At 34.8% G+C, this 13,738-nt stretch overlaps 1 protein-coding gene across 1 annotated transcript; it reads left to right on the top strand.

The window, feature by feature from the left end:
• The first annotated feature begins 565 nt into the window (after nucleotides 1-565).
• On the top strand, nucleotides 566-12,331 carry LOC106103988 (cathepsin L-like). The gene is made up of 7 exons (XM_013283914.1): nucleotides 566-757; nucleotides 1,653-1,752; nucleotides 2,384-2,586; nucleotides 5,687-5,849; nucleotides 10,127-10,332; nucleotides 10,662-10,860; nucleotides 11,168-12,331. Exons 2-7 carry the CDS (start codon nucleotides 1,660-1,662, stop codon nucleotides 11,327-11,329), a joined length of 1,026 nt encoding a protein of 341 aa, XP_013139368.1. The 5' UTR covers nucleotides 566-757; nucleotides 1,653-1,659; the 3' UTR covers nucleotides 11,330-12,331.
• Nucleotides 12,332-13,738: the final 1,407 nt, after the last annotated feature.

Here is a 13,738-nt window from a genome sequence, read left to right as displayed (position 1 = left end):
TCTTTTACTTGCATTACTTGCATTACTTGCATTGTTTGCATTATTCTTTTGCTTGCATTACATTAATTTTCGTTAAACATACTAAGATAATTTATTTACCTCATAAGGTATAATTCACAAACAATACGAAAAAAAACCTTTTCGTAATTAAATTTTTTTTTATCATTAGGTAGCCTGAATCCGCCGTAATGGCAAAGCGATCGTGGTCCATAGAGATCCGCAATGTGATGCGTTGCCTACCCATTATCGACATAGGATGAGACGCACATGAAGAGGATATTTCCACTTACTAAGCGTCTCCTCCGTCGCCAAATCCACTTTCGCCTACCATCCTTTCCTCATAAGAAAAGGAAGGAAAACAAAAGGAACTAAAACTGCGCCTGCGGCTCATACATCACTCTTGTCTTCTGTGTGGAACGAAGATGTTAAAACAGGCTTTACCAACTTTTATTTTAAATCAACATGTTTTTTCGAACTCTCAATAGCATAGTTATAACGGTTAACGATGTACGGTTTATGCAAGATTTAACGCTAAATGCCCATCACTATGTAATGTCAAACTCGCGTTGAATGCTGAACGGTGATTCAGTGATTTTGTTCGTTCTCCTTTATCTATCGCGTTTATAATTAATTTTCCTCAAAAGAATTCTACCGTCTGTGGGGAACGGACAACACTCTTTACTCCCTATTGTTAATTACGTCGTTCCTACAATTTAAAAAGTTTTAATTGTCTTTATTATATTCTAGAGTACTTAAGGTAAGTTTTTACGTTGCTTTCAATGCTTTGTTTTCTTTTTGTATGAAGTAAACTCTATAGATTTGGTAGATAGTTGATTAGATATCGTTTCTTTGTTTGTTTCATTCATGTCGACTGATTGTTGCGTAGTAAGGAAACATAATTTGTAAACATAAATGCTATCCCTAACTTATGAATTTTCTAACAATACTACGATTTTAATTGCCAATGTCTTGAAACAAATATTTTAGTTTTAAGTGGTTACCTATTACATTCGATTGTGTCTTCGAAATATTAATATTTTAAACAGTAATTTCTTTTATTTATTATTTTTACGGTGAATTTAATACTTGTTTGAAAATATTTTACGGGCGTAATTAGACTTCGTAAATAAATCAGGTTATTTTATTGTTGTACGCTTTGTCGATTTTTGTTTTGCACACATCTAGTAAACAAAAAACAGCTAACATTTTAGGATCAATAATATTTATGTCAGATAATATTTTTTTTTAATTTCTATGAATTTATAAACTGACGGTATTTTAAAAAATTAAAGCTATCTCATACGACGACATCTTTACGATATTTGTGACATGATGCAAATCAGAGGCAACAAAAATATAAAAAAAACTAGCTTTTGCCCGCGACTCCGTCCGCGTGAAATTTAAAAATAAAAATAAAGAAATGAAAAAATATATAATATCACCTATGTTACTCACAGATAAATAACCTTTCTAACGGTGAAAGAATTTTTAAAATCGGCACAATAGTTTTTGAGCCTATTCATTACAAACAAACAAAGTTTTCGTCTTTATAATATTAGTATAGATAAAGGTAGTTCTCTAACGTACTATAAAAATAACTTGGGAGTTCCTGTGACCTAACTTCCAAGCGGCTGTCAATGATTTTGTTCCAGGTTCACGATGAGAGGTTTGGTAGTACTGATGTGCGTGGTGGCCGCGGCCAGCGCTGTCTCATTCTTCGACCTGGTCAAGGAAGAATGGAATGCTTTTAAGGTACGAGCACTCAAATATACTTAAAATGAAATTTCCTATTGTTTTTTTGTCTCTATTGGTCATAGCTTTTAAAATTTACGGGAGTTTGTCGTCGTATTCTAATGCCAGCCCTGTACTATGTACATTCGGGGAAACTGTGTTCCAAAAAGCAATCGTTTGAACATTTTGAAACGAGACACGGAACAAAAATACAACGCAGCTTATAAATGTCTGTACAAAAAAAGTCTGTTAGAGTTTCACGGCTAGTTTCTTTTGATTATTATACATTTGCACTCACTGCTATCTAATTATTTGTAAGAAGAGGTGAAGTTTGTGTAATGAACAAGGAACAACCTAAAGTGGAATACCGCGGAGTTCCGTTATTTTTTATGATAAGGTGGCAAACGAGCATCCGGCCAACTGAATCCGCCAAAATGGCGAAGTCACCGCTGCCCACTGCACATTCGCAGTAACGGATGCGTTGCCTACCCTTAATCGAAGGAGGAGGAACGCACGTAACGAGAAACATTCCCTTCCTATGCGTCTCCTTCATCGTCAAGACTACGTTCTCTTCTCATCCTTTTCTTATAGGAAAAACGGACTAAAGTTGGGCATCCATGACTATAATAATGAGTCTTTTGTCCTTTTCTAGATGGAGCATCAGAAACAATACGATAGCGAAGTAGAGGATAAGTTCAGGATGAAGATATACGCAGAGAACAAGCACAAGATAGCCAAGCACAACCAGAAGTTCGCGCGAGGTCAGGTCCCGTTCAGAGTGAAGCAGAACAAGTATGGAGACATGTTGCACCATGAGTTCGTACACACCATGAACGGATTCAATAAGACAACTAAGTAAGTACATGTATTAAAACTATCTAAATATATTATAATCGAAACATCCCTATTTTCTGTAAATACTAAACCCCTAATCATCTAATGTTACTTCTTACTAATATTATAAATGCGAAAGTTTAGATAGATGGATGATTGTTAGAGTTTGTAGCCTAAACGGCTGAACGAATCTCGATGAAATTTGTCATACATGTAGAGGGCGGTCTGAAAGAACACATATGCTACTCACTTTTGGTTTATTTAATTCCACGCGGACGGAGCCGCGGGCAAAAGCTAGTATATTATAATCTAAACATCCCTATTTTCTGTAAATACTAAAGCCCACATCATAGTAGGGTACAATTCTAATCTTCTTACTAATATTATAAATGCGAAATTTTAGATGGATGGATGGTTGTTTCTTAGAGTTTGTAGCCTAAACGGCAGAACGGATCTCGATAAAATTGATGTAGAGGATAGTCTGGGAGAACACGTAGGTTACTTAGTTTTGTTTTTTTTTTAAATTCTACGCGGTGGGAATCGCGGGCGAAAGCTAATAAACAATAAATTATCCATTCCAAATCAATTAACAGATACATTATATTAATAGCTTTCTTTTATTATTTAATTATTAATAAAAATTGATTCCCAACTCAACCCGGCAATAACAGTACAATAAACTTTGCAATAATAATAACTATTGCCCTCATTATGATACGCATTATCTCTTATTCACGTGACATTTATCACGACGAAGTGTTTGACCCTAGGGTCTTTCGACCTAATGAAACTCCGTAGTTTGTTTACTATCACCAGCGTGAATGCGTAGATATATTACATCTAGCTGTTGATGTTTTACACTAGTACAGTGATTCTCAAAATAGTCCAGACCTCTAGGAGGTCACGGAAACTCTGACGGAGGTCCACGATCGCTGGAAACTATATTAGTGGTCAACAGTTTTGAGTTTACGAGATTTACGCTAAGCCATCTGCGCTCGGCCACCTCAAACCCGGTGAATCTGTAAATGCCTCTTCAAGGCAAACAACACAAAGAAATATTCAGTTTCAAATACTGAATGCTCGCTGTTAGTTGCGTGTACCACCAACATGTTTAAAAATCAACAAAATGTTTAACAAACATCTCTATTGAATGTTTCTGCACCCTCCACCTTCTTAAATAAAAATTGGCAGCATTTATAGTAATAATACTGGTGAGGAAATACGTTAGGAAATCTTTGCTTAGTATGGTATTATGAAATTTTTATTGTCTTGTGGTAATGAGGTTACTTGACTCGTATTTAACCCCAGAGTCAAAGATCCATAGGTGGAATTAATTGGACTTAAATTTTCCTTAGTAATTTTTGTGACTAAAATTAAATTGCACTGGTTTTAAATTTAGACGTTCATTGACTTGAGATTTTGCATAAAAATTTCAATTTAGACTTGTTAAGAAACCCTTTTTTTATCTAAAAAATACTAATTGAATTAAAATGTTTACTTTATTAGTTTTGGGATTTAACGATTAGAAACCGGTGTTTATTTACGATGTAAGAAATGCTTTGATACGGTTTATCACATATGGTTTTGATAATTTGTAATACGATATGTTTGTTTATTTGCACTGATTTGTAAGCATCCGGAGGGCGGATACAACTGCACAATGGCCATTAGTCATCGCATCGGGTTTACCAGACTTTATAACACTAGCTGTTTCCGTGCGGCTTCATCTGCATGAAATTGTGAAAATTTTATTTCATTGTTTACATTTCTCTAATTATCAACAGCAAATGTCAAAATGACATGACATGAAAAACCTTGACAGTTTTGCTGCCTTGATGTTGGCAGCAACTTATGGTCTCTTTCCCACATTAGGGTTTTTATCCAAAATATTTAAATCCTAAGTTTAATGGCGTGAAAGTATATAGATTACAGCGTGACGCAAGTGTAGGGTTTTTTATTATAGAAATAAGTATTCAAAAATATGCTGTAACTACTGACATCTTAGGCAACGAAGAAGTATGTGTTTACGCTTTATTATAATATATGTAATATAGTATATAGTATAGACATAGATGTACAAAGGTCCTGACACGCTTTAATTTTACTCCTCTACTCTCCATTGTCATCAAATCCTTCTAAATTAGAAGTGACTAAAGAGGTGCCCAGAGGTGTGAACAACATGCTTGACTAATCAGGATTGGTTGACTTACACACTTGACGATGTTTTCCTTTTACAGTTTTAATTAAATCTATAAAATATTTTTTTTATAACTGGCAGGCTATCTTTAAACTTTAAAGTACTTCTAAAAACTCGAAAAACTTTTATTATTGTTTCCTATTTGATGACAAAATCGATAAGCATGCGACACACATCACGTACTTAATAATAAATTATAAAGAGTAATTTATCACGTAAACGAGATTAGCGTGACGAAATAGTACGCTTATCGCATTAGCAGCGGTTTGATATGCGTTTCCGAATTGTTATTGACAATCAATCATGTTATACTGGAGTAGGTTAACTAACGAATTTATCAGTTTAACCTCGTATAAAATAACTTCTGTCTTTTGACGTCTAGAATAGAAAAGAGCAAGCGGCCACGTGGATCCGCCGACCGCTGCCCATAAACAACCGGATGTGTTGCCTACCCTTAATTGACGGAGGAGTAGACGCACATATAGAGGACATTTCACCTTTCTATGCGTCTCCTCCACCGCCAAATAAACTTTTCTTTGCCATCCTTTCCTCTTAAGAAAAGGGTGGAAAGGGAAAGGGACAAAAATTAGGCCTCCGGCACCACACTCATCAGACAAAACGCGGGATTGCTCCCACTTCATGCCTGTCTTCTGTGTGGTCGTGGTATTACACTGGGCTAGCCGGCCCATTCGTGCGAAGATGTTAAAGAGAGAAGGAGCCAGCTGAAAATCAGCGCAAGAACGGCTTAGTCCCTCCTGCATAGCTGGCTTCCTTTAGCCACGATTTTCATTAGAATAAGTGCGTTTATGTATTGGATTTGGATAATCTTTGATGTCGATCGAATCGCGCGTCAATTGGGTACTTTTGAACCCATAGTTCGAAAAGATGGACACAATCAATACAGGTCAATATTATCTTGTGCAGAAACGGCAAAGGCCTGTTCGGCAAGAGCGCGGGCGAGCGCGGCGCAACCTTCATCCCGCCAGCGAACGTGCGTGTGCCCGACCATGTGGATTGGCGCAAACACGGTGCAGTCACTGAAGTCAAGGACCAGGGCAAATGCGGTTCATGCTGGTCTTTCAGCGCGGTGAGTACAATAATATTCAAATGTCTTTGCAGCTCTGAAATTCCTACAAGTCGCTGAACAAAACATAATTTTAGGTGTGGTGGTTAAAACTACCGATACCATAGGTCTTTTATGTGGCTTGAATCGTAAATTAGATTAGTCCACTTCACTTATAACACATAAATAAATACCTAACAAAAAACTTCGTAGAATTCATGTTATTTCGAGTTACATTTCTTAAGAGATTTCCTGAGTGGCTCTTTTTCTTAAATGGTTTTTCTTAAATGGTTAAGTGTGGTAAAGTTTATTTCATTCAAGACTTCTAGAAAGAATCCAACAAGTTACGACATTGTAGTTGTTTAATCCAATTAAGTTAACAGCTAAGTTTTTAACGTTAAATTATTTTATCAAGCACAACGGAAACGTATTCAAATTAAATTATTGCAATCAGTCTAGTTTCTATAAAACATTTTTATTTAAAACCCATAGAAAAATGTTTCTACGGATGATTTCATTTCTCGTTAAAATATCTCATTTTACAACTCATATGAATTTCAACCTTACGACCTTAGTAATAGTGGAAAATATACAATAAATGTATCTCCACCGCATCAGGTGATCATCTCATAAACTGGTTTTGAAAGTTTTTGCTGCTATCGGTGTTGGGAACGTGCATCCATATAAATATAATATAGTTGTATCAAAACGGTTCAACGTCAATGTTTATTTAAATTGGGCGTTATTTTTAACGTTAAAATATTGCCCATCACTAAAAAAATTGCACTTATTTTTCTGTTATATAATTCCTACAGATAACTAATAATTTATTTTTTGCCTAAATATGTTTTATTGATGGATATTATTAAATTATTTGCCTAATGTTGCTTTTACACTTGTTAAATTGTTGGTAGTATAGTTTTTTATTTGTTTGACGACGGTAACACGTATAACGATGGTCTTTTTTTACCTTGAAATTGTATTGGAATATGATTTTCCTCATTCTAGTATTACAAATGAACAAAACAAAACAAAGATATATGTAGTGTAGGTATGTCAATATTTACATATTTTCTGTTAGTATATTGTAGTTGTAAATATCGAAAAAATTGTGAACAATCTTATAAAGTTTGCTATTAATCTAATAGAGTTCGGTAATAATTTACTAAATTATAACTAGGTATATTGTAATTTTGCGTATAAATCTAGGCATACTTAAGTGGTATTCATTGCTTTTCTTAAAAGGTAAAAAAACGCTGTATCAGTATTGTTTTTACTATTGTTCTAAATTCAAATTGATTCTAAGAATGATGACTGTTATTCTTTGCCGAATGTTATTTTTTTGTTTGTGTGTTCTAAATTCAAATGACGAAGTGTAAATAATTTTTATTTGCCAGTAATTTGCCCATTGTATTTTCAATTTGGGTGCGTTCGTGTTTACCAAGTCGATTTATGAAAATTAAATGAATGTTTTAGGCAGAAAACAATACAATTTCATTATAAAACCTTTCTGATGTTTGAACAAATGTTTCGTTGACCTGTTATTAACGTTGGCCAAACATCACACTATGTAACGACCCGGTTAGATGCAATTATTCATCGAGCTGAGTCATTTAGATTATTTACTTTATTGTACATAACGCGTTACTTATGTCCGGAACAGACGCGTGTTAGTCACACATGTAACAATACATTTAAAAGTATATAATATTAAAACAAATGCATAACTAAGCTCCGATTACATTTTTAAAACGATACTTAATAGTAATTTATGGTCAACTAGCTTTTGCTTGCGACTTCTCCTGCGTGAAATTAAAAAAATAATAAAAACAAAGCCTATGTTACTTACTGATTAGTTTTGTAATGGTGAAAGAATTTTAGAAATCGGCCCAGTATTTTTTGAGTTATTGCAATACATACAAATATACAAAATTTCCTCTTTATAATATTAGTATACAGATTTCTTTTGACGTCATTTTTTAATATAAATAATGTAAAAAATCTTACGCCGTCTGTAGATTGTATTTATCGCCAGTTACCACTGACACTGGGCCAGTTGATTGTCAGTCCAGTTATTGACCGTACTGGCGAAGTGTGAACCGCGCATTACATGTTTTTGAACACATTTTTATATTTAAGGTAACTAAATGAGTTACCTTGAAACTTAGTTTGTTGGTCACGTGCTAGGTCAGCGGTGTACATGACCATCGTGACTTAGAGTGCAAAGATCATCTATTTAATTAGATCGTACGACGGTTTATCTAATTTAGACGCAGGTAAAATGATTAATAAATCAGCAAAATTAATACTGTACACTTCACTACTCTTCGTCCACCTTTAAGGCCTTAACCACGCTAGCCCAATGATGGTTGACTTTTTTTTTATTATATAAGGAAGCAAACGAGCAAGCGGCCACCTAAATACACCAAAATGGAAAGCAACCGCTGCCCATAGACATCCACAATTGTAGATGCGTTGCCTCTCCTTAACTGGCGGAGGAGGAGACGCACATAAACAGATTTCCCCTTCCTATGCGTCTCCTCCACCGTCAAATCCACTTTTCCTTTCCATCCTTTCCTCTTAAGAAAAGGGTGGAAAGGGAAAGGGACAAAAATTAGGCCTCCAGCACCACACTCATCAGACAAAACGTGGGATTGCTCCCACTTCATGCCTGTCTTCTGTGTGGTCGTGGTATTACACCGGACTAGCCGGCCCATTCGTGCGAGGATGTTAAAGCGGGCTCTACCACTGTTAAATATTCTGTGACGTCACATCCTCGGACACCATCCTCGGACAAAAAGGGTGAAAAGGGAAAAGGACTAAAAATAGACCTCCGGACTTCGTACATTTTTGAATTTCTTGTGTTTTCCTTCACCGTAAGAACTTCATATGAAATTCGAAACTCATTGGTTGCCGAGATTCGAACCTAGGACTTGTAGACAAGTTAACTGAGCTATTAATACAAGTTATTTACAAATATGTGGGTGAAGTATAATAGCTTCTTTGTTATAGTTTACAGGAAGTAGGCCGAAGTTTGTCATTGCCGTCTTTGTACTCGTTTTATTTATACAGTAAATATTTTGAACACAAAGAAACAGTTCATTGACATCCTGTGAATGTTATTGTAGTATCATATTCACATATATATAACTGTATTTACATTAGAAGTATTATTTAAGTTAGAAATATCAATAAGAGAATTATCAGAAACTAGCTGTTCCCCTGCGGCTTCATCCGCATGAAATCATGAAAATTTTATTTTATTGTTTACATTTGTGAAATTATCAATAGCAAATGTCAAAATGACATGACAATACATACCTTGGCAATCTTGCTTTCTTGATGTTGGCAGCAACTTCTGGTCTCTTTCCCACATTAAGGTTTTTATCCAAAATATTTACCCCCTAAGTTTAATGGCGTGAAAATATATAGCCTAAAGCGTGATGTAAGTGTAGGGCTTTTTATTAAAAAAAAGGAGTATTCAAAAATATGCTGTGATTGCTGACATCTTAGGCAACAACGAAGTGTGTGTTTACGCTTTATTATAATAGTATAGATGAGTTTGTTTAGAGCGGGCGCACATATTTGACTTATCGCACTGTTGTGTGATTGTCGATTGTTTCGACAATTCAACTGTTTAGTTGCACAACTAAAAATCGAGTAGTATGCGCACCTATAAGCTCGTAGGAATCAAAGCGAAACTTAAGTTTTAGGTGTGTGCACACTAAATCTTAGTTGATTTTGAGTTTTCATTTTGTAGTGAACTTAAAATTCTTTCACAATCTTATCTTACTTCTTACTAATATTATAAATGCGAAAGTTTAGATAGATGGATGTTTGTTAGAGTTTGTAGCCTAAACGACTGAACGGATCTTGGTGGAATTTGGCATAGACGTAGAGGATAGTCTGGAAGAACACATAGGCTACTCACTTGTGTTTTTTTTTTTAATTCCAAGCTAACGGAGTCGCGCGCGAAAGCTAGTAGTTTATAAAAAATAGCTGAGATTATTGCATTTCGAATTATTGTTAAACTGTTTAAAATTCATGTCCTCTTTGTAATATTTTAAACCATTAATTTAATTGGAACTAGTGATGTTAATTTAAACACTCCACTAGAGATCTCGTCAGGAATGTGCGCGAATATTGCAATCCTTCTAATGACAATGACATCTGTCAGCTAGGGACGTGACGTTTATACCGATAATCTAGTGTTGCGCCAATTCTACAGCACGGTACTAATTTTTCATCTTAACAAATATTAGTATAGTTAAAATATTGATTTCCAATGCTTTGTTCTCCAGACGGGCGCATTGGAGGGTCAGCACTACCGCCATACCAACATCCTGGTCTCCCTATCGGAGCAGAACTTGATCGACTGTTCCACGGCGTACGGGAACAATGGCTGCAACGGTGGTCTTATGGACAACGCCTTTAAATACATTAAGGATAATAAAGGAATTGATACTGAGAAGAGTTACCCGTATGAGGCTGTTGATGATAAATGCAGGTGAGTTTGTTTTCTTCTATGGGGTTCTGATGCTCTAGGGGGGTGGCTAGCATGATGAATTAATTAAATATATATTTCATAAATTTCGCTGGTGTTGATGCTATAAGATCCGAACAGCAAAAAAATAAATTAAACACCTTTTTTTCCATCAATTGATTTGGTGTTATGGGTTCAGTCTTTAGGAGTTCCGTAGTCTTGATTTCTTTATTTGAACCCTACACATGAACACATGTTTTCACTGTATAGATGCGTCTAAGTGACCGTTATGTCTTGATTCTAATTTAGGTGTCATATGTACTTTAAAAAACACAGGTGACATATGTTTCCAGATACAACCCTAGGAACTCCGGCGCTGACGATGTGGGCTTCATCGACATCCCGTCAGGAGACGAGGGCAAGCTGATGGCGGCGGTGGCCACGGTCGGCCCTGTCTCCGTCGCCATCGACGCCTCGCAGGAGACCTTCCAGTTCTACTCCGACGGCGTCTACTTCGATGAGAACTGCTCCTCCACATCCCTCGACCATGGCGTGAGTATACACATTGTTTAAAATCAGCCTGAAATACTTTTACATGAGACTTAGGGGGACATAAGAGCGAATTACTTTTGCATAACATTCCTGACACCCCCTTAATCATAGTTTAAAAAGGGGGTGCCAAAGAAAGGATGGAAAGAGGAAATGAATTTGGCAAACGATGGCACGCATAGGTACAGGAAACATCTTTATATACGTCCTCTTCATTAATTAAACACGCTTCTGAAATTCGCTAAAATGGCGAAACAACTTTCGCTATTTTGACGAATTTCACTCCTTAACAATTGTAATCCATCCGCAGGTGCTGGTGGTGGGTTACGGCACTGACGAGAACGGCGGCGACTACTGGCTCGTGAAGAACTCCTGGGGCCGCTCCTGGGGAGACCTCGGATATATTAAAATGGCGCGCAACCGCGACAACCACTGTGGTATCGCCACCGCCGCTTCTTTCCCCCTCGTGTAAACACCACACCCACAACCCCACATCCCACTACATCCCCTATGAACCAAATGTCAAAGTAGTATCGAAATAATCTCAAACGCCGCTAAATCTATTTAGTCAAAACTATATTTTTTAATCTTTAATCAAATATTTGACAATTATTTCCAACTTGTTACTGTATTTTTTCAAATGTCCCCCTTTATAAAAGAAAATAGTTTTTTAAAAACCCAAAGAACCCACTTATCTAGTAATAATCACTAGTACAATTGTCTCAGAAAAACTTATTTGATTAAGGGTTAATTTTACAGTTAAAGGTAAAGAATTACTTACGTACAGTTTTACAAAATAACTTAGACTTAAATTAACTCTAACGAAGTTATGTTTTGAGCAATTTTTTTGTCCGTGCCCACTGCGTCCAAGAATTGACAAAAAATGTCAAATATTTGTGACAGCCAATCAGATGGCTGCAATTTTGACAGTAGCTTGACAGTTCTGGTTCAATATTCCCCTTTCACCTAAGAAGCATGCTTGTTTACCCGATTTATATGATTTTCTTTAATTATTCATATAATACCAATAAAGAGACCAAAATATTTTTTTTCGAGATATTATTATAAGAGAAAGATATAATTTAAGATGAAATGCTACGACATACTAAAGTACATACAAATCACAATTTAGTTTTAATTATTTTGGTTTGTGTTGTTTATTTTTAATAGAAAATAACTGAAATATCAGTGATTTTTAGTTAGAAAATTCTGTATAAGTCGTAGATTTGAATTTAGAATAATTAATATGAAAAAAAATTGTAATTATTTTATTATTGACTATTATGTGTTAAGCAATAAAAAAATCTCAAAAATAATTAAAAATTAAACCATGACACTCGTATCTAACATTCCGTATTAAAGTATTTAGTTGAGATGAGGTAAAAAATGTAGTTTTTCGGCATTTCAATGACTTTGTGATAAAAATAAGATTCGGATGTTATGTAAGATATAAATAATAAAGATGTGTTAATTATATTTTGTTTCTTTTTAACCCTAAAGTTGTTTATTTTTAAATATTAACAAAGATTTTGTTTAAACCCGATTCCACGAGAAACAAAAACACTCATACTTACTAATATTATAAATGCAAAAGTTTAGATGGATGGATGTTTGTTAGAGTTTGTAGCCAAAACAGTTAAACGGATTTCGATGAAATTTGGTATAGATATAGAGGATAGTCTAGAAGAATACATAGGCTTCTTGCTTTTGTTTTTTTTTTAATTCTACACGGACGGAGTTGCGACAGTTAGTCACAGTATATTTTTGAATCCTTTTTTTATAAAATATTTACACTTACGACACGTTATAGACTATATGTTTTACGCTATTTAATTTAATTGCAGCAAAGATGCCTCTTTCCTGCTGGATTGCCATTGTAACGGTAATTGTTAGCCAATAACAAAATCTTTATCATTTAAGCATTTAGGAATTATAAAATAAAACTTTTATAGATAGAGAACAATAATTTATTTTTATAATATGCGGATGAAGCCACACGGGGACAGCTTATAACAAATCGCTTAATGGCAATTTGTCGAATCTTCTGGCAACTCTAGCATTTTTCTCTCAAAAATTCGTCCTAAACTTCTTTTCATGCAAAACATTTAATTTCTTTTCTTATAATAAATAACGTACACAATAAATACTGTATTATTTAAATCACAATAATATTAACAATGAATTATCTATGTACATAATATTTCCTTTATCGTAACATAACAAGCACGTGACTGACAGACTAGACTAGAGGTCACGGGGTCATAGAACTGCGATGTATATTGCCAGGGTTACCATATTTACATAATGTGATCTAAAAAACTCTTATCTAATTATAAAAAGGAGTATTTTTTTTAACTGAAAGATCCATTTATTGTGTTTTGAATTGTAATTATTATTGCGAAGCATTTCGGACTAACAAGACGTCACTACCTAAATTATTGAAAGAAAACAGCGCAAAGGAGATATTTCTCCAATAGCGTTAGAACTCTATCATTGCTCGATTGTATTATATGAGAAAATAAGATATGTTTACAACAAAGTAATCTAATCTAGTCTATTATAAAGAGAAAAGATATGCATTTTTGGATTTTTGTAATGAAATAGATCAAAAACTACTTAGCCGATTTCATAAAATCTTTCACTATTAAAAAGCTACGTTATCGCTGAGTAACAGGCTACATTTTTAAATTTAACATGGACGAAGTCGCGAGTAACAGCTAGTAATCAATATAATGCTTAAAAAACACTATCATTTCATACCTACATATGTCATGTTTCGACAGCTTGAAATGCCACAAGCGGCGGACTGCGGTGCCGCAGGACTTTTTAAACAAAGAAAAAAAACCATACAGATTGAGTAGTTACCTCCTTCTTTTGGGAA

Source organism: Papilio polytes, unplaced genomic scaffold, assembly GCF_000836215.1.
Source record: "Papilio polytes unplaced genomic scaffold, Ppol_1.0 DF823692.1, whole genome shotgun sequence".
Taxonomy (NCBI): Eukaryota; Metazoa; Arthropoda; class Insecta; order Lepidoptera; family Papilionidae; genus Papilio; species Papilio polytes.
This window is presented reverse-complemented; position numbering and strand designations above follow the sequence as displayed.

Excerpts from the sequence above, each read along its gene's own strand:
- LOC106103988 (XM_013283914.1), top strand. The coding sequence starts at position 1,660 with ATGAGAGGTTTGGTAGTACTGATGTGCGTGGTGGCCGCGGCCAGCGCT. Across the intron at positions 1,753-2,383 it reads AAGAATGGAATGCTTTTAAG|ATGGAGCATCAGAAACAATA; the intron begins GTACGAGCACTC and ends GTCCTTTTCTAG. Across the intron at positions 10,333-10,661 it reads GCTGTTGATGATAAATGCAG|ATACAACCCTAGGAACTCCG; the intron begins GTGAGTTTGTTT and ends ATATGTTTCCAG.